The sequence below is a fragment of the Mixia osmundae genome, assembly GCF_000708205.1.
Source record: "Mixia osmundae IAM 14324 unplaced genomic scaffold scaffold_11, whole genome shotgun sequence".
In the NCBI taxonomy this organism is placed as follows: Eukaryota; Fungi; Basidiomycota; class Mixiomycetes; order Mixiales; family Mixiaceae; genus Mixia; species Mixia osmundae.
In genome coordinates this window covers 187,143-210,840 of record NW_014575553.1, presented here as the reverse complement: position 1 = coordinate 210,840, position 23,698 = coordinate 187,143, and the positions used below count along the sequence as shown (strand labels likewise).

The 23,698-nt window shown below is 56.7% G+C and overlaps 14 protein-coding genes across 14 annotated transcripts; 5 read left to right on the top strand and 9 right to left on the bottom strand.

Moving 5' to 3' along the window:
- Positions 1-41: 41 nt before the first annotated feature.
- Positions 42-1,757, bottom strand: L969DRAFT_96664 (uncharacterized protein; the record flags this gene model as incomplete). The annotated part of the gene is made up of 10 exons (XM_014710178.1): positions 42-47; positions 72-133; positions 181-412; positions 465-609; positions 656-896; positions 958-1,047; positions 1,096-1,309; positions 1,365-1,457; positions 1,516-1,580; positions 1,634-1,757. The coding sequence occupies 10 exons, from the start codon at positions 1,755-1,757 to the stop codon at positions 42-44; spliced, it is 1,272 nt and encodes a 423-aa protein (XP_014565664.1).
- A 260-nt stretch (positions 1,758-2,017) lies between these two features.
- On the bottom strand, positions 2,018-2,563 carry L969DRAFT_90147 (uncharacterized protein). Its single transcript, XM_014710177.1, has 3 exons — positions 2,476-2,563; positions 2,340-2,420; positions 2,018-2,287 (listed from the first exon to the last, which is right to left on the bottom strand). The coding sequence occupies exons 1-3, from the start codon at positions 2,531-2,533 to the stop codon at positions 2,154-2,156; spliced, it is 273 nt and encodes a 90-aa protein (XP_014565663.1). The 5' UTR covers positions 2,534-2,563; the 3' UTR covers positions 2,018-2,153.
- A 434-nt stretch (positions 2,564-2,997) lies between these two features.
- On the bottom strand, positions 2,998-4,698 carry L969DRAFT_96662 (uncharacterized protein; the record flags this gene model as incomplete). The annotated part of the gene is made up of 3 exons (XM_014710176.1): positions 2,998-3,833; positions 3,894-4,404; positions 4,696-4,698. The coding sequence occupies 3 exons, from the start codon at positions 4,696-4,698 to the stop codon at positions 2,998-3,000; spliced, it is 1,350 nt and encodes a 449-aa protein (XP_014565662.1).
- A 54-nt stretch (positions 4,699-4,752) lies between these two features.
- L969DRAFT_96661 (uncharacterized protein) lies at positions 4,753-5,012 on the top strand (the record flags this gene model as incomplete). The annotated part of the gene is made up of 2 exons (XM_014710175.1): positions 4,753-4,904; positions 4,955-5,012. The coding sequence occupies 2 exons, from the start codon at positions 4,753-4,755 to the stop codon at positions 5,010-5,012; spliced, it is 210 nt and encodes a 69-aa protein (XP_014565661.1).
- Positions 5,013-5,015: 3 nt separating this feature from the next.
- On the bottom strand, positions 5,016-6,553 carry L969DRAFT_53794 (uncharacterized protein; the record flags this gene model as incomplete). Its single annotated transcript, XM_014710174.1, has 4 exons — positions 5,016-5,534; positions 5,584-5,735; positions 5,792-5,938; positions 5,977-6,553. The coding sequence occupies 4 exons, from the start codon at positions 6,551-6,553 to the stop codon at positions 5,016-5,018; spliced, it is 1,395 nt and encodes a 464-aa protein (XP_014565660.1).
- A 138-nt stretch (positions 6,554-6,691) lies between these two features.
- L969DRAFT_32650 (uncharacterized protein) lies at positions 6,692-6,931 on the bottom strand (the record flags this gene model as incomplete). The annotated part of the gene is made up of 1 exon (XM_014710079.1): positions 6,692-6,931. A coding segment is annotated over one exon (240 nt), but the record flags the coding sequence as incomplete, so codon positions are not given.
- A 2-nt stretch (positions 6,932-6,933) lies between these two features.
- On the top strand, positions 6,934-8,639 carry L969DRAFT_212896 (uncharacterized protein). Its single transcript, XM_014710173.1, has 2 exons — positions 6,934-8,125; positions 8,177-8,639. Exons 1-2 carry the CDS (start codon positions 7,047-7,049, stop codon positions 8,439-8,441), a joined length of 1,344 nt encoding a protein of 447 aa, XP_014565659.1. The 5' UTR covers positions 6,934-7,046; the 3' UTR covers positions 8,442-8,639.
- On the bottom strand, positions 8,446-10,915 carry L969DRAFT_53871 (glycoside hydrolase family 92 protein; the record flags this gene model as incomplete). Its single annotated transcript, XM_014710172.1, has 3 exons — positions 8,446-8,791; positions 8,841-9,794; positions 9,843-10,915. 3 exons carry the CDS (start codon positions 10,913-10,915, stop codon positions 8,446-8,448), a joined length of 2,373 nt encoding a protein of 790 aa, XP_014565658.1.
- Positions 10,916-11,044: 129 nt separating this feature from the next.
- L969DRAFT_78833 (uncharacterized protein) lies at positions 11,045-12,246 on the top strand (the record flags this gene model as incomplete). The annotated part of the gene is made up of 2 exons (XM_014710171.1): positions 11,045-12,029; positions 12,076-12,246. Exons 1-2 carry the CDS (start codon positions 11,121-11,123, stop codon positions 12,244-12,246), a joined length of 1,080 nt encoding a protein of 359 aa, XP_014565657.1. The 5' UTR covers positions 11,045-11,120.
- Positions 12,247-12,321: 75 nt separating this feature from the next.
- L969DRAFT_96656 (uncharacterized protein) lies at positions 12,322-15,953 on the bottom strand (the record flags this gene model as incomplete). Its single annotated transcript, XM_014710170.1, has 14 exons — positions 12,322-12,420; positions 12,480-12,727; positions 12,779-12,944; positions 12,994-13,017; positions 13,066-13,137; positions 13,191-13,281; positions 13,343-13,440; positions 13,488-13,563; positions 13,622-13,700; positions 13,842-14,193; positions 14,254-15,530; positions 15,585-15,672; positions 15,721-15,794; positions 15,842-15,953. 14 exons carry the CDS (start codon positions 15,951-15,953, stop codon positions 12,322-12,324), a joined length of 2,856 nt encoding a protein of 951 aa, XP_014565656.1.
- A 184-nt stretch (positions 15,954-16,137) lies between these two features.
- On the bottom strand, positions 16,138-17,442 carry L969DRAFT_96655 (uncharacterized protein; the record flags this gene model as incomplete). The annotated part of the gene is made up of 1 exon (XM_014710169.1): positions 16,138-17,442. The coding sequence occupies one exon, from the start codon at positions 17,440-17,442 to the stop codon at positions 16,138-16,140; it is 1,305 nt and encodes a 434-aa protein (XP_014565655.1).
- A 160-nt stretch (positions 17,443-17,602) lies between these two features.
- Positions 17,603-19,062, bottom strand: L969DRAFT_96654 (uncharacterized protein; the record flags this gene model as incomplete). The annotated part of the gene is made up of 4 exons (XM_014710168.1): positions 17,603-17,753; positions 17,806-18,321; positions 18,378-18,921; positions 18,978-19,062. 4 exons carry the CDS (start codon positions 19,060-19,062, stop codon positions 17,603-17,605), a joined length of 1,296 nt encoding a protein of 431 aa, XP_014565654.1.
- Positions 19,063-19,314: 252 nt separating this feature from the next.
- Positions 19,315-20,817, top strand: L969DRAFT_96653 (uncharacterized protein; the record flags this gene model as incomplete). Its single annotated transcript, XM_014710167.1, has 2 exons — positions 19,315-19,388; positions 19,440-20,817. 2 exons carry the CDS (start codon positions 19,315-19,317, stop codon positions 20,815-20,817), a joined length of 1,452 nt encoding a protein of 483 aa, XP_014565653.1.
- Positions 20,818-21,252: 435 nt separating this feature from the next.
- On the top strand, positions 21,253-23,698 carry L969DRAFT_610396 (uncharacterized protein; the record flags this gene model as incomplete). The annotated part of the gene is made up of 5 exons (XM_014710166.1): positions 21,253-21,528; positions 21,580-21,756; positions 21,808-21,892; positions 22,011-22,148; positions 22,196-23,698. The coding sequence occupies 5 exons, from the start codon at positions 21,253-21,255 to the stop codon at positions 23,278-23,280; spliced, it is 1,761 nt and encodes a 586-aa protein (XP_014565652.1). The 3' UTR covers positions 23,281-23,698.

Here is a 23,698-nt window from a genome sequence, read left to right as displayed (position 1 = left end):
TATGTCTTTGCGAGCAATACCGTCAGGCGACTGTGATGCATCTACAACTGCGCTCGACGAAGGCTCTCGACCATCTGACGGGGGTTGCCGCTCGTGCTCAGCATCGTCTGTACATACAGCCTGTTGGACAGACCTGATTGCGACATCAGCCGCAGCAGAATTCGAGCACTTTCGACTCACTGCCGTGGATGTGTTGCGAGTCTCGTAGCAGGCTCGAGAGCCCCTCTGCTTCTCTTGCAGGCATGTGCGCTGGCACTGCCACTGGCTCGATCGTCTTCGCAAACGCGCTGTAGAGCGGATCGCCCAGATCAGCATACGGATGAGCTTTGACCAGTCCGAGCGAAGCTGGCAGAGCAGGCGATTGCCAGGGTGTTTCGAGCGTCGAGATTGCACCGAGTAGCGCACCATTGACCTGCAACACGCAAATCATCAGAATCGCGCAGAGTAGAGCCAAGTAAGCTGACAATGGATCTTTGACCGGCAAAGAGCTCGAGCAATAGCCTAGGTATCGACAGAGCATAGGCCTCGAGTGGTTTATTGGTAGTGTCCTTGTATGCAGATGTGCGGAACAAGGCTTGTACGCTATCTACCGCGATGAGTATGGGGACGCTGCTCTGCGAGTCAGCAGAGTCACAGCAAGATGAGGCGAGCATACCTGGACTGCTTCGTGACGGCAGCAAAGACACGATCGAGCGCATCTACTGCTGCTTGACCGCCCTTGTCCGCTCCTTGCTTCGCGATGGAGAGTAGCTGCTTGCCGTCTGGTGTGCCGGTGAGAAGACTCTCGTTGACGCTGGCGAAGCTGCGCAGTATGCTGGCCGACAACGTCGGCTGCACGAACATTTTGGCTTCCCTCGAGTATGTGTATGGCGAAGAAGCGTCGACGAGCTTCACAGCTACGGAGTAATTCAATGCTATCAGACTGCACGCTGTCCCCAAGAGGCAGTGATAATTTACCGTTGGGTATATACAGGATTGCCCAGGTTGGCTTGAGGAGCGTCATGATCTGCAGCATCGTCATTGACTTGCCACTGCCCGAATCGCCCACTGGAGGCATGCCTTCAGTGCCATCGCATGGCATGTCAAGTAACGTACCTAGGATGACACGATGCTTGGCTGAAGACTGCCCAGCAGCGTTGTCGAGTCGCGTGTGCAGGTTGACCGTCGAGGCTCGGAGAACACTCGCTGGCTCAGTCGTGTACTGGAAGTGATCTGCAAGCGAAGCGGGTATGCCAAAGCTGCCAAAGAGGGACGTCGCCTCTGCAGGGAAGCGATGCGGCCTGCCAATTGCAGTCTCCGTTGCATTGCTCTGTTCGAGGGCGCCGATCAGCGCAGTCCGCGCCTGAGGTGGAGAGCACAGGTACAGCTGAGAGGAACGGGAGGTGGCTCAATGTGACTGCTGGCTTGACGAGCGATTGATCGAGCAAGAAGCGAGAGCCACCACTCGCTGCACCTCCCTGCTCATCGTGACACGTCGTTTGAGCATACCTTTGCAGATATGTACGCCAGACGAACCTCTCTGGCAGGCGCAGAGCCTTTTGCACCGCCCTTGAAGCCGACGGACTTGCCCTTCTGACTGCCTGAATGCAGAGCCATATGAGCGCAGGGCGGTAGAATCAATGGCTCAACAAACCCTGCGCTTTCTGAGCGGCTGTTGAGCGCGCAGAGGTCGAGATCGTGCGCCGAGCTGGCTCAGCTGTTCGCTGCAGAGAGCGTGCTTCTTGGCAGACACGGCACAGGCCGTTTCGAGTGAGCATAGTGACGCCCAAGCCTCTCAAATCGAGAGCCAGCAAATGTCGCGTGCATCCATGAAAATGACGCAGAGGCAGGCGAGGACTCAGTCCGGCTCCTCATATGTAGCTCGCAATGCCTCACTCTCATCCTCAGTCACTGTTCTTTGACTCATTCTCGCGATGCAGCTCGGCAATTGGACCGCAAAAGCGCGGCATGCTCACCACTTGTCTCATTAAAAGGACAGGCACTATCGCATGCTACACGCAAGAACGTTCGAGCCAATGCCCAGGCTGCGCGGCCTTGCAATGCATCAAATACGACGCAATCAATCTGAGCTCTCTGACTCGCCAGTGTTGCCCTCACCGTCGTTCTTGCCTTTCTCTTCTCCGTCACCTGTTTTTTGTTTTTTTGCTCGCTCGTCAATTTGTCGCAACGCCGTGTGATGTGTGCGTACCTTTCTTAGGATCCATTGGAGGTGGTGGGGGGTGTGGAGGACCGCATCCGGGAGGGGGCGGCGGTGGCGGGGGCTTACAGCCTTCGGGCAAGTGCATGTCTATAACCATATTGTCAGTTCAGCCGCTTGCACAACCAGAAGTGACCCTCGCCCTTCAATTCCTTCGGCCCGGGGCAAAGCTTGCCGTCAGTACCTCTCTCTGGCAGTGGACATCCTTCAGGCACCTTCATGTCTGTCAAATTACCCAGCCGTTCAGCTCCTCATCTCATGAGCTCAGTCAGACCAACCTTGCATATCTGGCATCGGCTTCGGGCAAGGGTTGCCCTTGACGTCCCTAGGCGGCATCGGTCTCGGAGGACAGGGCTTGCCGTCATCTCCAAATTTTGGTCCTTCGTCGGGCTTGCTCATGCCGCCATTGACCTTGGTAGGACCGCCGGTGCTCTTTTCTGGAGAGGCAGTCGAAGCGACAGTATCATTGCCTGTACCTCGACCGTCCTGAACAGCTTGAGGGGCCGCGAAAGCCGATGTGGCAAGCAAGCAAGCTCCGTAAACAACGAAGAGAGACAGTCTCATTGTCGATGCACAAGTCACGAGACCTCATGCTTATATAGCTACCTCTCCATCAGGCTCCTGATAGCACACTCGTGCGTGAAGTCACACGCCACAGTGCGCTCGTATGATGACAGAGGCTCTGTGCGCACTTAGTGTCGCGCCAGACTGAAGCTCGACTTTCGGCCAAGACGGAAGTTTATGTGGTCTATGTATGCATAGACCTTTTGTACAAGCGTTCTGTAGATTCGCGCTAAAGATTACAGAAATTTGGGATCAAGCCCGAGCAACGCCCTGCATCGCTCGGCTTCTCTTTGCCATTTATGAGTCCTTTCAATCTGTTGACGAAGCTGGGCTTGCAAGTCATCGATCGTCGCGTTAAGAGAGTCCAGAGTCTCCTTCTTGCGCAACCTCGACTTTCGAGCTGCCTCGGTATTTTTGAGCCTTTTGGCCTCCACCACCGACAGGTCGTATTCGTCCAGGTCGAGCGAGCCAGAAAGCGATTCGTTGCTACTCATTACAGACGAGGCACGACTTTTGCGAGCGGCTTTCTGCATCGCTTTGGGGATGATCTTGCGAGACGTCCTGCTCGGCAAGACGTAAGAGCGTGCTTTTACAGGCTCGCCGATGTCGAGCAAAGGGGCGGAAGTGTGACGTGTGCCCGTGGGTGCCTTACGCTTGCGGCCGCGAGGTTCGACAGGGGTAGTGGGCTGGGCATCTTCTTGCTCTTCGGCTTCATCCTCGGCCACCGGTGGCAGAGTAGGAGCAGCAATGGAAAGCTCGAACGGACTCACGGTCCAAGCCTGAGCGTCGTCGTCGCCGTTGACTTGAGTCGAGGCAGGCAGCTCAGAGGAGGTCTGATCGGCAGACGAGAGTCGTTGTTCGAGTACAAAGGGGGAAGAAGGCGCATCTTGTGGCCAGACAAAGGACACGTAAGGTGACACGTGGTCAGCTTCGAGCTCTGGCAGGGGTGAGGGTGCGAGCGACTCTGAATCTTCAGACGAGCTTCGAGTGGAGAGATCCATCTGGAACGCTGTCTGATACTCGAGAGGCTCCTCCTTGGCAGTAAGTTCGCCGAGCTGCACGAGCAAGGGCGCTGGAGTGGGCGAGTGCATGAGCGAGTGCTCTTGTTCGTAGTGAGACCAGAGAGACTCACAATAGGCGGCTAGGCCTTGTTCGGTAAGGTACTCCATAGAAGTAGGAGTGGGATAGATCCAACTGGACGAGTAAGGTACTTGGTATTGACAGTGATAGACGGGTGGTGCCAAGTGCGAGACCGGCAAGGTGCTATCCGTCAAAGGAAAAACGTGTTCGTGGCCCGCAACAACACTGGAGAAGTGGTTGGGGCCCTCGACAACACTGGAGAAGCTCTGTAGGCTCCTGTTGCTGCTGACTTTGTTGTTGTAAGCGAGACTGTCGTTGGCGTTGGCAGCAGTCCTGTTTTGGTTGTGATTGTTGCTGAGATGCTCTAAGGCGGGCACATTGTGATGGGATGATAGAGGAGACCATCTTGACGTTGTAGGCGAGTACTGAGGCTCTGGCAAACGAGCAAGTCGTGTTTGACCGAGTGTGGACGGGGAGGTCGAGGGTCGACTTAGGCGCGGAAGAAGGCCATGACTGGTATTGTTGTGGTAAGCGGGTGCAGTCGATCCGACTATGGTGTTCTTCTACGCTGACCTGGACGAAGCTCTTCTGATGTCGCTTCTCTGTCGTCTTCTTCGTGTGCAAGAGGATGGAAGAGCAGGCCGACTTCACGCTACTTTAAACGCGGCCAGCGCAAAGCCCGCGCAGATATGACTCGAACTTGAAGCTGCACAAACCACACGATATCGCTGTGATCGACGGGCTGAACTCTATCCAGGCCGTCCGGTGGCTTTCTGATTATTCAGCAGGCAGGCCGCAAATCTCTCACGCGACGTAGCCTACGCCAACGCGACAGCTCGACCGACGGGGATCACCATCGCCGGGGCACTGTAGGATCAGCGCAACGAGTGAGCTGCATGGAAAGGGTTGCGATGGAACGAGCTGCACGCTCGGCGAGCAATTGGAACTCGCTGCTGCTGGAGGCACGCGCACAGAGGATGGGTCAGCTGCCGACATGGGACTTTGGCACCGGCAGATTCCAGGTCGATCAAGGCTCGCGGGAGTACTACTCGGACGCGCACAAGTAGGCATCGTCTCCGCCCACGGTGGTTCCTGCTGATTCAGGAGGACCAGCCAAGCGATGAAGAAGGAACAGCATATGCATGGCAGCGATAAGCGCGCTCGCTATTGAATGCTATTGATAAGTGGAACGCAATAACGGCAGCGTCAGAGGACCGCCTTGCATAAGCGGCGCCTCTCGATAGTCTCGGTGGTGCAGGTCGGGCAGAGTGGGCGCCATCGACGACATGACGTCGTCATACCGTTCGTCATAGGCTGGCGCTCGCGGTGGTGCCAGCCTGGACCAATGCTGAGGCGGTGGTTGCATGAATCCAGGCGGTCGAATAGGCGACGGCGGACGGGGCGGTCTTTGCCTTGCTCGAGGCTCAATAATGAATCCCATTGCTCGGAGATCCTCCTCATTTTGCTGCGTGCTGAGCTCGGCTATCGTGAAATGGTCGGACTCCCTGAAGCTCTCGGGAAGCTCGAGGTCTGGCATGGGCATCAGTCGAGGATAGCTCGGCCCATGTTGCTGAAGAATCTGCTCTGTTGGCATGTCAAAGGGCCGCTCTATTGATCGCTTCTCACGATCTAGCTTCCTGCGTTTGCCATTGACATGTTGCAGCAATGCACGCTTGAGCTCAGCGCGTTTATCCTGGAGGCCCTGATGAGCAAGGCTCGGGTATGGCAGACATGTGACCCACCGACCACCAAGTCCAAACAGCGCGCTCAGAGGATTCTTGCTTGATGAGTTGCTCAGCTTCGCCCGCCTCTTGCCATCTTTGCGCGAGTTCTATTCGTCTCTCGCGCCGTGCACTGATTATCTTGTTTACGTGTGTCAGTTCTGGATGCGTGCCTGTCATCATGCCAGCCTGAGTTGGATGTGCGCCAGCGTGAGAGCGAAGACTGTACCCGAGTCTATAGCATCTCGCTCGAGCTTGACGTCGTGCATCCGCTCTACGTAGAGCTGGTCGCGCAGGCTTGCGAAATTGATCTCTATCTTGACGAGGTCCTCGATGGCTTCTAGCCTGACCCGCTGTAGCTGATCATCGCTCGCGTCTGTCGCGCACGCGTCAGTCAGGCTTTCCGGGTAGGACACGAGGCAGGCTTGCCATCTGGTTCGTCTTCTTCTTCTACTTCTTCCTCTTCGTCGCCCTCCGCTTCCTCTTGCGCATCGTCTTGCCCCGACGCATCTCTTTCGTCGGGCTCTTGCTCCTCATGATCGATGTCACTCGTGTCTGCCATGTGATCGAGCAAGAGTGTAGGCACAGGACCTGCAAGGCTGGGCTGACCCGCTCTGCCGGTGATGACAGGGCTACCCTCCTCGTCCGGCGAGGGAGATGCTGAGCTCGCGCTCAAACGTGAAGGTGCAGGCGCTAGTCTGTGCTTGCGACGTTGCTGGTGCTGCTTGGGCGGCGGGGGCTGCAGCCCGGCAGACTGAGCTCGCGAGGAAGCTCTCGAGCTACGCCCATGATCAGTCGCTGTCTCTTCCTGTGTCGCTGTCCTGCTTCGCTTGTTCGCTGTCCCGTTGAGCGCTCTCCTGGACTTGGGCGGCGCTCGTTTGGGTGGGCGTGGAGTAGCAGTTGCGAGCGGCTTGTCGCTCAGCTCAGACGAATCAGTGGCATCGATGAGGTCGAGCACAGGCAGCCTCGAGCTCTCGTCTGGCTTCGTCATCGAGGGAGAGGCAGGCGAGCTGGACCCGGAAGGCAAAGCTACCTGTGCCGGTTGAGGAGGTGCTCGCCGCCTGCCAGCTCGGCCGGCTGGCTTGACCGGCATAGGCGCAGGCGTTGGCTCTCGATCAGACTCCTCCTGCTCCTCCTCTTCTTCTTCTTCCTCCTCCTCCTCCTCCTCCTCCTCCTCCTCCTCGTCGTCCTGCTCCTGCTCAGCTACCTCTTGCGGTACAGCTATGACATGATTGTCGCCGTCTCCACCGCCCTGTGAGCCATCTGAGCTTGACCCTTCTCGAGCTAGACCAGCTGTCAGCTCGGCAGGCTCCTCATCAGGCAGAGGCAGCGTCGAGGCTGCAGACAGCGGCGACTCTGAGCCCTCCATCGAGCTCAGCCTGACGCCGGGCTCGCTCGTACTCGCTCGAGCTTGCGCGCCTCGACGACTTGCCGACTTGCCATCCGCTGTCAGCCCCTCTGTGAGCGCTCTGCCGGCTCGCACGATGTCAGATGGAGAGGCAGACGACAGCACGGGTCCCCTCGCACACCGAGCCGACACTTCAGCAGAGAGCAACGACCCTTGGACACGTTCGGCAGGCCCGAGCCAGTCTGACGCCGCCGAGCTTTACTCGGGCTATCCTGTGACGCCGACGCCCGACAGGGAGAGCTACGACCCGCTCGCTGCTTGGGAGACCGACGATAGCTCGGGTGATCCGGGCAAGGTCACCGTCGTACTCGAGGATGACCTTCAAGGGTCCTGGCTCGGGAAATATCAAGTCTACCGGCTCACTCGCTCGACGACGGGCCAAATCATCCGAAGGCGGTACTCCGACTTTGCCTGGCTCAACGACTGCCTGCTCGCGAGGTACCCGTTCAGATTGCTGCCCAGCCTGCCCCCCAAGAGACTCGCTGTCTCTGGCACCCAGCTCGCGACTGATCAGGCATTCATGGACAAGCGCCGCCGCGGTCTCCAGCGCTACAGTAACGCCGCACTCGCCCATCCCGTCCTCAGGAGGGACGGCTTGCTCCAGACCTTTTTCTCCACCGAAGTGGCCGATCTTGCAGCCTGGCGAAAGAGTACGCCTTTCACACTGCAAGAGGAATCCGTAGAGCGCCCCCTTGCAGCCGGCACGAGGGAGGAGAGCGTTCCCACCGATCTCGATGACCGTCTGGCTGCACTCAAGTCTGTCTTGCCTGGCCTCTTGGCTGCATGGACGCGCGTCATGGCTGCTCTCGAGACGCTCGCGGCACAACAGCGAGCCGAAATGGCCGAACAGACCAAGGCAGAGGAAGGCCTCCGCGCTACACTAGACGCTCTGCGGTCAGACGAATTAGCCGCCAACGTCAGCCAACCACTGCTACAGCCGGTCAGCACGCCCATACTCGCACTGGCCGATGCGCTCGGTGCAAGCGCGCAAGTCACCACCGATCACTTGCACAGACAGACGGAAGAAGCGCTACAGAACCTGAAAGCCCACAGAGAGCTCTTCACAGGCTTCCGCCTCTTGCTCTTGCGTCAGGATAGACTCTCGCCCGACAACGTTGCGACCCTGAAGCGGCAGATTGCCTGGGCGACGAAGAGGTACATCTTCACGCAATGTCACCCACTAGCTGAGCTGATACGATACGTCAGATCGCAAAAGGCGCAAGAGCAGCGAAAGCCAGGCTACGAAGCAGAGACGCAAAAGTATTACGACATCATCGAAAAGGACCAGAAGACCATCGATGTCCTCCTCAAGCGACGGATCTACATTCGCTTCTGCATGTGGCAAGAGATACTCTACCTCTTCAGGCGAGTCGCGCTCGTCGGAGACTCAGTCAAGCCGATGGCATCGCTCAATCACGCACTTTACGAACGACTGACGGCCATCTACGGTCAAATCGAGAATGCATTCTAGCGATTCATCGCTTCCACCCGCCCGTGGAGAGTGAGTCTGGAACGGCACCGTGACATGTGCCGCCTTCCTTCGTGCTCGCTGTCAGCTCGATGACGATCGTGCTGTTCTTGACGAAGACGTCGCGGAAATCGACGAAGCATGTCGAAGGCTGAGCTTGTCCGTTGATCGTTATCGATCTGACATACAGTTTCGCGTCCACCGGTGGTGGGTTCATGAGGGTCCTTGGGTCGTATCCGGTCACGCTGAACGTCGCTTTACTGTTTGTGCCCGCGTTGGTGATGTTGAAGGAGGGAAGAGAGGGGCTGCCAAGCAGCATTTGTGTCGTGCCGGGTACCGGGAACATGCCCAGTCTTCAACGCGGGATCAGCACGAATGATGACACTGACAGTAAAGCCTCACAAATGGAATATAAGTAAAGTTGCCATTGCTGCCTGATCGTCATTGCCGGGCAGACCGTCTTTGCCGATGCCGAAGCTCTGGGCGACAATCTTGCGCACTGCTTTGATGGACAGGTCAGGTCTGTCCACGTAATGATACGCTAGCGGTGTAGCAAAGCTGGGCTCGTTCGACGGGTCGAAGAGACCTTGGTCAAAAAAGTAATCTAGACGACGGATGAACTCGGTCCGATTGCCTTGTGCTGTCAAGTCGATCAAACCAGCCATATCATGCGGCGCAAAGAAAGAGTACTCCCAAGAGCTGGCCTCGTAGAACCCATCACTTGTGCCTTGCTGCAATGAGCACGATCGGGTCGCGTTGGTATCGAGTGGTGAGCAGATACGAGGGTCGCGCAGAATAAATGATCCATTGGGCAGCCGCTGTTGTGCAAAGCCAGTGAACCCGTCGAAGCTCGCATTGACAAAGACATTGCGATAATATAGTGAGCGCTGGAAGTAAAAGTCTGCTCGGTCTGGATTGCCTTGAGCCCGGGCAGCTGTAGCCACCGTAAAGTCATTGAACGCATACTCTAGAGTGCGCGAGACCTGTCGAGTCTGAACGCCGCTATTGCCGTCGACCAGTGCGTTGGTCGGGATATAGCCATACTGCTCATAAAGATCGTTCTCTCGACCGCCACCAGCAATCCATTGCTTCGGCGTATTCGTTGCGTCTGCATCAAGCGCAGACATGACCTCTTGGCCATCGACGCTGAAGGAGGAGCCATATTTGACCACCCAATCCGAAAGGATCGGCTCTGCATCACTACCCCCTTGCGCATATCCAGGAAGCTGTTCGCCGCGAGCATCTTCGATATAGCCAAAGCGCTGGAAACCATCGAGATAGGTCCCGACAAGCTCGCCTAGATCTTGAGGTGAGTGAAGCGACAGCCACGGGGTCGCAGTGCGAAAGGTGTCCCAACTAGAGTAGCGATCAGCTCGTAGGACCCACGAAGAAGAGCTGACGTACGATGTATAGATGTCATCGAAGAACGGCCGGTTCGAGGGTGGGTCTGCAAATCTGCCGACGCGCTCTCCGGTAGCATTGCTAGGCGTGAGGAACGAACGGTAGGAAGAGCTGTAGAGCATCTTCGTTACATTGATGCTGGTCTTGTCGACGTCGACCTCGAGTCTCGAGAGCTTCTCATTCCACAATGCTCGCGATTTGCTGAGCACAGTGTCAAAGTCATCCTGGCCGATCTCCTGATCTGCGTTGGCGCAGGCCTGCTCTTCCGATACGAAAGAGACACCGACACGAATGCTGTGCTGTGCCGATGTGTCTAGCTCAAGCAAAGCGCCGGACTGAAGCTGCTCGCCCTGTGGATCAGGCAAAGTCAAAGACGTCTTGTTGATGGCCTTTGCGTTGAGATCATAGCCATCGCCGGTCCAGACACCATACTGGGTGACTTTCCCGACATCGTAGCATGCGTACACGGAGTACGTAGCATCCCTTGGCCCGAAGGAAGGCTTGAAGAAACCGCCCGCTGTGACGCGCCCGGCAACAGGGTCAATAGTCATGTTGCCACCACTGAAGCCATTTGCAGAATCGTGTGACAGGTCAATGCTGAGCCAGGATCGAGAGCTAGCAGGATAAGTGATGCGCTCGAGACCCGCCCGACGGGTCGAAGTGGCCTCAAAGCGGATGCCATCGTCGAGCGTGAGCGCAAAGTAACCAGGCGAGGCCTTGTCTTTGCCAGCCTGACGAAGCCTTGAGCGATCAGCAATCCTCGTAGTGCAAGTCTCGAAAGAGGCGCAGATCATAGGCATGACCTTGAAGGAAGCATACGAGCCATAGACGCCTCCGATGCCGGATGTATGGATGGGTGCAAAGCCCTCAATCGCGGCTGACATGTCGCCAATGTAGCCAGCGGGCGCATAGCCAGCCATATCAGCTGATATTTTGACGAGACCAAATGGTACAGATGCGCCCGGGCAGACATTGCCGGCGTTCGTTGTCCCGATAAAGGGGTCAACATAGGCCGTCCAATCGACGGCGCTGGCCAATGTCGCGACGGCCAGAAGGGCAAGAGAAGTGGAGGCCATGGCTCGATGAAGCGAGGACAGCGTCTGAGAGGCAGAGGTGGACGAAGAAACATGATGTTTCGGCAAAGAGCCCGTCTTCCAGAAGGGAGGCAATGTCTGTGCGGGCAATTCTGAGAGTCAGCCTATTCGCGAGAAATTCCAGGCGCAGAGCTCGGGCGTCATCCAACTTTGAAGTCACTGGGCGGCCAAGCGCTCGAGCGTCACGATGGCCAAAGCGAGGACGAAGCCCATCTTTGAGTCTGCCCGAGGTCGCCCAATACTACAAGATGTGGCACAGCTCATCCAGTCCGGGAAAGTGAAGCGAGTCTGTACCCTCACAGGAGCTGGCATCTCCACCAGCGCTGGCATTCCAGACTTTCGTTCCCCCAAGACTGGACTCTATGCAAACCTTGAAAAGTACAAGCTGCCGTATGCCGAGGCGGTGTTCGACATTGAGTACTTTGTCGACAAGCCGGAGCCTTTCTTTGCGCTCGCAAAGGAACTCTGGCCTGCCAATTATGAGCCAACACCGAGTCACTACTTCTTCAAGCTGCTCGAGGATCGCAAGCTCCTGCTGCGTGCTTTCACGCAAAACATCGACACGCTCGAACGGAGAGCGGGTGTGTCGGACGACAAGATTGTGGAAGCACATGGCAGCTTTGCCACCGCAACCTGCCTAAAGTGCCGCAAGAAGCATACTGCCGAGCAGATCAAGGATAGGATCATGCAAGGCCAGGTGCTGCGCTGTACAGAGACCTCTTGCAAAGGCAAGAAGCGCGCACTCATAAAGAGCGACATTGTTTTCTTCGGCGAGGCACTGCCCAGCCGGTTCCATCAGCGCATCAGCGATCTAGAGGACTGTGATCTCCTCATCGTCATGGGCACTTCCCTGACGGTACATCCCTTCGCAAGCCTCGTCAATGCTGTACCAGACGAATGTCCACGTGTCTTGATCAATCTCGAGGCCGTCGGCGAGATGGGGGATTTCAGTATGGGCACTATGGGCATGCAATATAGCGATGGCTTCGACTTTGACGGCCGCGCGCGAGGAGGGCCCGAGAAGGCGAGAGACGTGCTCTATCTTGGCAAATGCGATGATGGCGTCCGGGAGCTTGTCGAAGCACTCGGCTGGACTGTGGGTGCTCTCTTCTCGACACCTTGCTCTGTTGATAGGGGTGTAGGACGATTTTGAAAAATTGTGTGATGCGAACAAACGCAGTAGAGCGCAAGGAAGCCTCACGTCGGCAGAGGGCAAAGCAGACGAGGTCTCAAAGGAAGTGGCAGACCTGACGGGCGCGCTGGACGCGACCAAGTTGGACGAGCCAGACGCAGCACCGAAAGCGCATCATTGATTGTTGCTATGCATCTGTCTATGTATGTCTAATGTCTATTGAGAGTGTGCCGCCACGCGGCTTTTGTGAGATGATCTAGAGGAGGGTCTCGCCCAGGGCAGAGCGTGTCAGGCTACGCCCTACTTCCACCGTCTGCTTGACTGCATCCTTGTCGGCCAGCGAGGGGTTTACTTCCTGTATGTTAGGATCAAAAGGTCAACATGCCATATTCGTGCAGATGCAAGAGCACTAGCCATGATGTCTAAGCTGACGAGCAGGCCAGTCTCGGCAATCGCCTCGCAGATGTAGTGTCCCTCTCTGAAAGTCAGGCCACCACGAACGGGCGTGCCCGTGCTTGGCGCAACCGAGGGATCGAGTGCGTCAACATCGAAGCTGAGATGTATTGGTCGATCCCGGTTCGGATTGACGTGATCGAGTGCCATCTCTACGACTCTGCCGATACCATACTTGTCGACATCGTGCATGCTGTAAGCCTTGATCTCTGCGCACTAGCTTGAGCAAAGCTTGTGGGGCAGGACAGGATACGACGCACTTTGCTCGCGGAGGATGCGTCGTTCGCCTGCATCGATGTCCCGGAGACCGATGTAGACCAGTCTGTCTGCTTTGAGGACCGGCTTGATCCAACTGAACTCGGGTATGTCACATCCCTCGAGACCCAGGAGGAAGGAGACAGGACAGCCGTGCAAGTTGCCACTCTCCTGTTCGCGTTGAGTGAGCGTGCGTACATATGGCTGCCCGAATGCTTGCCGTTGTCAGAGGCGTATTGAGGTCCTGGAGCAGCGTCAGCAGGCTCAGTGAAGATAATGCCGGGCGGCTCACAGCATGGGCATCGATCCAGATCAAGCACGCGTCAGGATGAACGCGAAAAGTGCCAGACACGGTGGCCATCGCCTGTATAGCCACACGTTCAGCATGTATGTCTGCGCTCGGGATCGTGCACTAGCCAGCGAGTGATCTCCGCCGAGTGTGAGGGTGAGACGTCCAGCTCGAGCATTAGCTTCTATGGTGTCTGCAACGGTCTTATTGACGCGAGATCTGACGTAGTTTGCATGTGAGCTCTCCGGCCAGCAAGGGAGCGCTGTCAGACAGGACATACACGAGTCGAGGGCGTTTGAGAATGCCAATGGGCGGGTCATCCGCCTCTGAGTGCTCAAATTCTAGCTGACCGTCAAACACGATGCCATATCCAAGTCCCTGAAGACAGCATGAGCGGAATTCGGGTGTTCTGCAGGACTGCACACTTTGATATCGTCGAGCAGACCTGCCTCGATAAGCTGCAGCGGTCCTATGTCCACGCCGGCTTTCGGTTGTCCACCGCTGGCACAAACAATGTCTCATGAGCTTCAGAATATTGGCTTGAGATGGTTGTACGTGCCTGAAGGGACAGCCGATGATGCCGACATGGGCAGGCTGCTTGATGAACTTGAGCGCCTCGCCGGATGACATGCCCGTCGCTGAGAAGTGCGCCGAACAAACGACGCCAAACGCGTGCCAAAGAGACAAAGTACAGATCGATGATGACGATGACGCGCATGCTACAACATGGGGCAACTACACCTTGCCAAGAAGCCAACCCGGTGCCCATCCCCTCTGACCTGTAGCATCGTTGATCGCGAAGCTAAAGTGATTGTAGCGTTTGTAGACGTTCAGGCGTTCGCCTTTGACCAGACTGAGCTCGTCGTTGCCGCGAGATTTGTAGTCCATGAGTGCAATACTGGGCGTGGATTGAGAGACGATCGAGAGCGGGTTGATGACCGATGATGCACCGTTTGCCGAAGTGACCAGCGAGAGTGCAGAGACAGAGGTCTCGAGCAGGCAGCCAGCGGGAATCCAGGCAGACCGAGTCACGTCGACATCCGGCGAGTTTGACTCGCGATGCACGACCCACCATCCCTTGGTCTTGCTGAGGATCGCAAACGTATCGCCTACAGCCACATCGAGCTCGTCCTGTCACGACGACGTCATATCATCATCAGCGCCGTCTGCTGTGAAACGAGTGCAGCATACCTCACGCTCGGCCAGATATGGATAGATAGCGAGTGCATATCCGATGGCAGGCCTGCTGATAGACGCATCTTCGCTATAGCTGCCCTCTCGGCCCGGGCTGACCTGGCTTCTGCCGACGGGTTGCAGCACGGGCGGGTGGTGCAAGCGTGTGTTCCGAGTGTAATCCTTGTGAGCGGTAGCAGTCGAGGTCGTCGTTTGACCATCCTTGGCGCGCTTCTCCATCCGTGCAGCGTGTTTGGCAGCAGCGACTGCGATAGGTGACTTTATATCTCTGATGTGTCGCAATAGGAAGCACGGCTTCTGTCCACTCTCTTTGAGCTTCTGGAACAGCAACAGGGGTTTGTCGTCGTAAGACAGGCATTTTTCATTCGAGCCGTAGCAAATGAACAGTGCGTAGTCTCTCCAGTCGTCATTGATATTGTACTTCTTCAGTGCGGCGGGAAGTACGCGATAGCAGGGGTCCTCTAGAGTGACTTTGAACGATTTGTACGGATTATCGGCACTGCCAGAAGAAGAGGCAACGCTCTTGGCGCTCGAAGATAGCGGCTGCTGCACGTCTGGGCTGACGGCTGTCGTCGCGACGGAGGTGCGGCTACTCTGGCCTTGCTGATCGATCGAGAAGACGCTAGTGGCCGCAGATTGGGATCTTGCCGAATCAGAAAAGAAGGCGCCCGTGCTACTGGACGACGAGGCATGGCTATTCGCGGTCGTGGGCGTGCCCATGGAAGGCGTGAGCGGTCCCGTCGCTGACATTGGCAGCGGAGGCAGGATACGCTCGGGCGAATACGATGTCGTTGCAGGGCTGGACAGTAACGGGAGCAGCGCTGAAGATCCGGATGGACTCGAGCCGATGGCGGCGGTCGTCACGTTAGCGGTCGAGCTTGCTCTCGCATGTGTCAAAACGCGCTGAGCGACTGCCTGAGGTGGCGTAGGCACGGTAGTCGACTGTGAGCGTCCGTGAGCGGAGACACGGGATCCAGCCAGCTGTGGTGCTCGCGTTATGCTGCTGAGCTGCTGAGGAAACTGGAAACCGGTGGGCGACTTTGATGGACTCGAGCCTGGTCTCATAGAGGTTGCCGGATTGCTCGTGATCGTACGAGTGATCTGCTGCATCTCTTCGCGCAGTGCCTGCAGGGCATCGCCAAGTCTGACAATCTCCCTCTCCAAGGAGACGATCCGTTCATCGCGGTCGCTGATGAGTTCATAGACCCGCATGGGGGAGCTGAGACCGTCAAACAGGGCTGCATCATCGCTCGCAGCTGACTCGTCCTGATCGGCTGTGCAACACTTGCATCAGATGCATGCTTGTTCAGGCTCGAGCGTGCGCTCACATGGCGGGATCCAATGACCATCCTCGATTGGGATCTTGTCGCGCAGCTTGACGTTGTAGACTGCCTTGAGAATGGCAAGTCGTTGACCCTGCTCGAAGTATTAGCAGCAAACATGGTAGGCTCAGGATAGGCGTACGACCGAGTGTACGCCGATGTCCCTCAGAGCTTCGTGGTCGAGGTGGACCAGGATCTCGCCAGTGATGCCGTGCTCTGTCGGCGGTGAGCGCGGAGCGGATCCAGGCGTGCTCCTAGCTCACCATCTATCTGAGAGCCGAACTGACTGAGATTGAGTGAGCTGAGCCAAGCCTTGACGCCCTCCTCGTCCCATTCGAGGATGGGTTGCTGTACATGCCCATTCGCGCCATTCATCGCGAGTGACAGCGGGTCCGCTGCGCAGTCTCCTGGGATATGCTGCGGCCGCTCACTTCGAGGAGCTACCGGGGGTCTATCTGATTCGCATGCGACAATCTCAAGGCTGGGAAATTCGCAGGCACGCACGGCTTCAGAAATTACGCGACCAGGTCACGTTGCACCGCGTAGGATGAACAACAAGCTAGCGTCTCCGTCTGGACCACTGTGCATGTTTCTGTCTCCGTTCGCTATCGCAGATTGGACAGCCACAGCGCACGGTGTATAGGCCAGCGTGCCCGGCCTGCACGGGCTCGTTGGCGAAATGTCGAGGCAGACAAGCGAGGCAATACCGCCAGCAAGGATTTGAAAGCAGCAAGCACTGATCGATCGCGGCGACGCTGCTCGAGGTGACTGTGCTCGGTCGACCATGAGAAAGCTCTTCGACGTGATCGCCAGCGACAAAGTCTGATGAAGCAGAGCTAACAAAGCTTCTGCAGCACCTACATCGGTAGCTTTGTGAGACGCAATGTTGCAGATGGTCCGGCAGATCTGCGACCGACGCTCCGGTCTCTCGGAGCATGCCAGAAAGAATATCAACAAGGCTCGGTATGCGCTCCAGCTTCGAGGGTCCCGGTAGTGGCGGCAGAGAGTCACTACTGGCTTGCTTCTGAGTGATGTCCGTGCTTATCCTCCGGAGCTTCGGAAAGACCAGCACCGATGGCGGAACATCTGGCCAGCCACAGCGGTACAGGCGGACATGCTCCACATTCGGAAGTAGTTCCGCGAGCAGCTGAGCCGGCAAGTCATCGAGCCGACAGCCCTGCAAGCTGAGCGTACGCACGCTGACGGTCGACCAGTTGTACGGCATCGCTGTAGGCTGTGCGGCTGCATACCAGCTGGCAATGTCGGTAAAACGAACCAAAGTGTCCGGCAATTTGTTCACATTGACGAATTCGATAGACTGTGTGGGAACAGAGGTAAGCAGCTGCTTTTCGATAGCCAGTTGGATAGCCAGGTCGCAGGGAGAGCCGTCCAGATCGATCGGCTTGACTCCAGACGAAAGCGCGATCCCCCAGATGCTTGTTGTGCGCCGGACAGACCACTTCTGACGCAGCTTGACGAGCGCCAGTGCATCCTCGCTCTGTAATGACGCTTTGTAGGCCTGTGTTCTGAGTACCGGTCTTGCAAGGAGATCGTCGAGACGAGCAAGGAGTCGCCAGATGATAGGTGCGATATGTCTCGCCTCTTGTGGCTTGACACGTCGCTCGAGTGCTTTCAAGCTGGCGGAGAGGTAGATCCAGCGATCTGAAGGCCAGAAGAGGTGATCATGACGCTCATTCGTCACTGCATCGTGTGCGGCCGCAAAGGACAGAAAGGTCTTGTAGCCGGGTGTATCGTTTGTGGTCTCCTTGGCGAGCCGGCTCGACTGGGTCACGTCCTGGGTCACGTCTCCATCGGTGATGTCTGACAATGATTCATCAGAAGCCTCGCTGGAGACGCTGCTCATCACCCTGCCATGCTGACGGCAAGAGAATTCGAGTTACAAGGCGGAGCGCTGAGAGAGCGCGGCAAGGAGGGCAAGACCGCGGAAGATTGCATACGTGGCTGATAGTACGACATGTGTAAAGATCTACAGGAGGAGTCTGCTCTGGTCGGTGTGCAGGCGTTCAGACAGCATAGGCAGCCTCGAGCGCTTCCTTGCGAGAGCGCGAGGCAGGATCATAGTACGGCACTTCGCCGAGCGAGACTGCTCTGTCGCCTCCTCGAGGACCATCATAGTCGAAGGTGGCGCAGTGCTGTGTGCTCGTGTTGCTCCATCTGCGCAGAGAGCGTCAGTCTGTGTATCGCAGCACATCAACAGAAGACGTACATGGCAACGTCTGAGAGACCCCAGCGGTATCGCACTTGGATGTCGTGGTTGTCAGAGATGAGCCTGTACAGGTATTCGAGCACGATGTTGGACTCGTCCCGAGAGAGCTCATTGATCCGCTTGGTGAAGCTCTTGTTGACAAAGAGTCCTTTCAGGCCCGTGACAGGGTTGGTTCGGATGACCGGATGAGAGGCCGATAGATGGTCACCGACATTGAGCGGGTGGCCGCGTGCTTCCGTGCGAAGAGGGAAGCCGTAGCGACTGGCTTGCTCTTTAAACATGTCTGCATGATGCGTTGCAGTGCACCCTTCAAGCATCTGCGCCATCGCGGGCGAGAGCTTCTCATACGCGGCATACGAGCTTGCCCACAGGGTGTCGCCGCCCGTCGGAGGGAGCGTGTGCATCCTAAGAGCGGCAAAGTTGCTGGGAACAGGCTCAAACGAGATGTCGGTATGCCAGCCAGCCGAGGCGAAGTTGCTGCGCTCATCCGCAAATGAGATCTGTGCGCCGTTCGCTCTGAGTCGAAGCACGAGTCAGCGCATGGTCCTCCAAGCTACAAAAGCGCCGCTTACTCTCGCTCGTTGGATATCTTGCCGATGAACTCGCCCGATTCGCTGAAGTCCGATGTGAGAGGATGGATGTGAAGACCTGACGCCTTTGGGCTACCGGACAGCTCGCCGAGCAGCTTGGTCACGGTGGCGAGTTGCTGAGGTGTCAGAATGTCCTGATGCTTGAAAAAGACTACGCCACGATGCGAGATGAGAATAGCAAGATCTCTCAGGATGTCTGCCGAGTTTGGCGCGTCGAGAATGTCAGCCAGTTGAACGGACGGATCGAATTCTGTGCCGATAGCGGGTGCCAAGTCCGAGCGAGGATAAACATGGGGGTCAAGTGCGCCGGAAGGTACCAGTGTGGCCGGAAAGCCTCGCTCGTCCACTTCCCTGCCGTCTTCGTCATAGCGTGGTTCGCAAGCACCTTCGCTGTTGACATTGATGGTCACACGATCAAAATCTGACTCGGTCGGCAGAGTGGCAGAATGACTGAGCGCTGTGGCAAATATCGGCGCAGGTCGACTGGGAGGCGGCGACCAGTCTCGACCGGTCAGTGCGAGTGTGTCTGCAAACAGCCGAGTGAGCATGATCTGATGTTGTGTTTACACAGTCAGCACTTACACGTCGATCGATAGGCCGGACTGGCATGGTCGAATGTTTGGGTCGTGGACGCATTGCGCAAGCTGCTCATAGTACGGATGACCATTATGGAGTCTTTTGCTGCTATCTGTAGGTTGCTTCTATCGCTGTCTGGGGCGTGAGCGAGCTGATCAGAGCGATTCGGAATTGAAGCACCTCGAAACGCGTGATATGCCGCCATTGTGGCTTACTAAGCCAACTGCGATCGACAGCGCGTGATCGCGTGATCAGCGCCCTGACTCTGACGTGGCAAGGCGCCCCTTGCGGGAGCCGGCTCTGCCATCAGGGGGATCTTACAGAACAGGCGAGCGGCCGGCGCATGACGCAGAGCAATGCACACAGCTTGCTCAGGACGACCGGTCTGACCCTAGTTGCCGTTTTCACCCTCGGGCCGTAGGCATTGACCGCCCTTCAGCGTGGACAAAGCTAAGGAGCGACCGACAGGCTTGCATACTATTCTTATACGGAGACCGTGCGACATACCGTCATCAGACGACGCAAGCGACGCTATGAATCAATTGTCAAGCGTATACACTCATCTGCCTCGGCCGAGTCGAGTGACGCGACACGAGCAGGCCCAGAGGAGCTCGAGGCAATACAGGAACGTTTTGCTCCCATCATCGCTGGCGGGCGATGGCACAATCCTTTTACAGAGTTCCGAGAGGAGGGCGCATGGGAATGGCTCGTATGGAAGCTTATCATCCAACCCCTCACGGGCAAGACAGGCTGGACAGGGGGCCTGAGCAGGGATGACGAGGAAACCGTCAAGAAAGCGCTGCCAGTCGAGCGACCAGACTTTCAGCTGCTGTTTGCGAATGACCCAGAGATGGCGTCAGACCTAGTCCACCTCGATCCTGACAACAGCAATCCAGGGCTAGCTCAGGATGACAAGATGGGCGGTAGCTGGGCACGTCTCTCCCAGACCGGCACGAGCAGTGCTGCGACAAGCAGAAGTCTGTCCGATGAGGGCGATCGCATAGCCGTGGAAAGGTTCAAAAGGTCTATCGCACCCGACGATGCGAAGATTACAGTCGGCAAGCGCATGACGGTCACCTGGTTCGGACAGTCTACGCTCTTTTGTCAATTAGACGGCGTCAACATCCTTACGGATCCCGTGTTTGGTCATCAGCCGCTGGACACCTTCTTGGCGCCCAAACGTATGCGGCCCCTCCCTTGTCCGATCACACACCTGCTCGCGGTTGATGTCTGTCTCGTCTCACACAACCACTTCGATCATCTTGATGCACGGGCAGTCGACTATCTAGGCAACAGCATTACCTGGGTCGTCCCACTTGGCCTGGGCGATTTCTTCAGACGGCGAGGCATACACACCGTGCGCGAACTGACATGGTGGCAGACGACGACACTCGAAGCAGACGGACGCCCGCCCATCGAGATTGTTTGCCTACCGACGATGCATTGGTCAGCGCGTACACCGCTTGACACGAACCAATCGCTCTGGTGCTCCTTTGCCGTCATCGGCTCTCGCGATCGCTTCTTCCATTGTGGCGATACTGGCTACTGTCCCGTCTTTGAAGCCATCGGTCGAGCCTACGGTCCCTTTACGCTAGCCGCTCTACCGATTGGAGCCTACGAGCCGAGATGGCATCTTTCACCGCAGCACGTTGATCCAGAAGGTGCTGTCAACATACACAGAGACATCCGAGCTCAGCGGTCCATTGGCGTTCATTGGGGAACTTGGTCCCTCTCTGATGAGTATTACGACGATCCGCCCAAGGATCTAGCAAGAGCCCGTGCAAAGCTGGGCATAGACAGCAAAGCATTTGATGTTGTTCCCGTCGGTCGGACCATTCGACTATAGAATGCAGAGGACAGTCACAAAGGCTTGAATCCTGCTCTAGCCCATCTTTACGCTCTTCGCAGCGCATCCTCGTAAGCTCATCCGACTGACGCTAGACGAACGAATATCCAGGCTTCGAATAGGGCTTTCTGCGCGTTGCTCATACGGCATTACGCAGTCTGGCGAACGACGAAATGCAGAATGTGCGGCTGTAGAGCAGACTGCAAGATGTGCGACCAAGACACGATCAACGCGAACCTTGGGCCGATCGACAGCATGGTGGATACCACAAAGTAGTCCCCGTGGAGTTGGCACGTGTCTGATGACTCAATATCACCACGCGTTTAAGCGCGTTATCAGCGAGATTGCATGAGTAAGCGCCTCGCAACTTCGGCCGACGCCGTTTACATATGAACTACATATCCTTCCTCGACGTGCCAATACTGTCTGCACCAAATGGCCCGGTTCGGCATCAAGAACAAGGAGGCGACTGCCGCTGTAATAGCGCAAGAGGCTCATCTTCCGCCCACTGAAGGAGTAAAGGACGATTCGTCGGAAGGCGTACCGCGTAGTGCTTCCCTCACCTCTGAGAAAGCAAACGAGCTCGAGAAGAATGTCAGCAATGGAGACGATGCCTACGACGCATCTGCACCTGCCTACCCAGGCAAAGCAAGACTGTCACTTATCATGCTTGGCGTCACCCTCTTTGTGTTTCTTGTCGCACTAGATCAGGTTCGACCGATTCCACGTTGTGCTTCTTGGACTTGCTGAACGCATCTGCAGGTCATCATTAGCACGGCAATCCCAAAGATCACGGATGATTTCCATTCCTTCAGCGACATTGGCTGGTACGGGAGCGCATATCTCTTGACCTCAACTGCACTCCAACCGCTCTTCGGCCGACTATACGCGTCCTTCCCGATCAAGACTATCATTTTACTCTCCTTGGGTATCTTCGAGGTCAGCTCATGATCGCTTCCATATCGTCGACTGTATCTGAAGCCCGGACAGCTCGGCTCCCTTATTTGTGCGGTCGCGCAAGACTCGAAGACATTCATCGTAGGCAGAGCGATAGCTGGCAGCGGAATGGCTGGAGGTACGCACGCTGAGCTTGCGTTGATGCCAAGCTGACCCTCTGATCTCGCCTCACAGGCTACAGCGGTAGGCACCATCGAGAGCTCGACTGGTGGGCTAGTCTGATCCCGCACAAACAGGTTGCTTGATCATCATCTCACTGATCGCACCACTCGAGACGCGACCTCTTCTCACCTCGCTTGTCGGAGCGGTCTACGGCATCGGAGCGAGTATAGGTCCCCTGCTTGGCGGCGTCTTCACTTCCAAAGCTACTTGGAGTAAGCCAGAGCCCTCACGACATTCGCCAAGCTGAACAGGGGTTTAGGGTGGTGCTTCTTCGTAAATTTGCCGATCGGTGGCATCACCGCAGCTGTCATTCTCTTCTTCCTCAGCGTGCCCAAACGTCCACATGAATTCTCTGCAATTCAGCGCCTCAAGCGAATCGATTGGCAAGGCACCGTATTGGCCCTTGCATCAATTGTATGTCTCCTGCTGGTCTGTCAAAATGGTGGCGTCAAACAAGGATGGTCATGGGGCTCTTCTCGCACTGTCGGCTTGATCGTCGGATGTGTCGCCATCGCTGCCGTCTTCGCGGTCGATCAGGTCTGGATGGGAGAACGCGCCACCTTGGTGCCACGGATCTGCAAGCAGCGCACCATCGCATTCGGATCCGTCGTCAACTTCTGCATAGGCGCATCTTACTTCTCGCTCTTATACTTCTTGCCGCTGTATTTCCAAGCCGTCAGAGGTTCATCGGCCATTAGATCAGGTGTCCAGAATCTGCCCTTCATCATCGCGGTCATTCTAGCCGTGACTGTGTCAGGCGGGTTGACGAATAAGTACGGGTGGTATATGCCGTGGATATTCGGAGGCACGGCCATGCTTGCTATCGGCGCCGGAACGCTGTACACCTTCACGCCGACGACTTCGACTGCTCAATGGGCTGGTCTTCAGTTTCTAGCCGGTCTCGGACCCGGCGTGGCTTTCATGCAGCCGTTCCTCGCATCGCAGTGCGTACTGGAGCTCCGAGATCTCGAATTGGGATCTGCTATCGTCATCTTCAGTCAGACGTTGGGTGGCGCTGTTTTTGTCAGTGTCGCTCAAGCAATCTTCCAGAACAGATTCGTCGTCGGCCTCAGAGACGTACCTGGCGTGAACGTCGACAGCGTGCTGGCAGTAGGTGTCAGCGCGTTCCGTGAAGTGGTGCCTGCCGAGCTGCTGCCACCCGTCATCCTGAAGCTGCAGGCGGCACTGAACGACACTTGGCTCATCTCTGTAGCACTAGCCGGTGTAGCCTTCTTCGCGGCTTTCGGCATGGAGCGTGGTCACTCGGTACTAGATGCTCAGAAGGCTATGATGGCAGCATTGGCGCAGCCACAGAAAGAGCAAACTACAAAGACAGAAGATTAGGGCAGCGCGGGCACAGTGTATTGAACAGCAGATATCGAGGTGTGCTTATGGATTGCATTGCCCTATTCGTCGATAGTCATGACGTGAGGACACTCTAAATGAGACTCATTCGTCGACAGTCGCCATATGAGGACACTCCGAGTGTGAGTGCGTGCCGGTGCTAGCTGATTCAATGCTCTCTGAGCGCTGAGGTGGCAATACCGAGCGCGCTATGAGGCCTTGGCTATGCGACGCGCTGACTTTGCGCTCTGCCAGGGAAGCACGCAGTGCCCGCGCGAATGCTCGCAAGAGGGGCTCTCGAGCCTGCTACGAGACTCGCAACACATCCATGGCAGTGAGTTAAAAGTGCTCGAATCCTGCTGCGGCTGATGTCGCAATCAGGTCTGTCCAACAGGCTGTATGTACAGACGATGCTGAG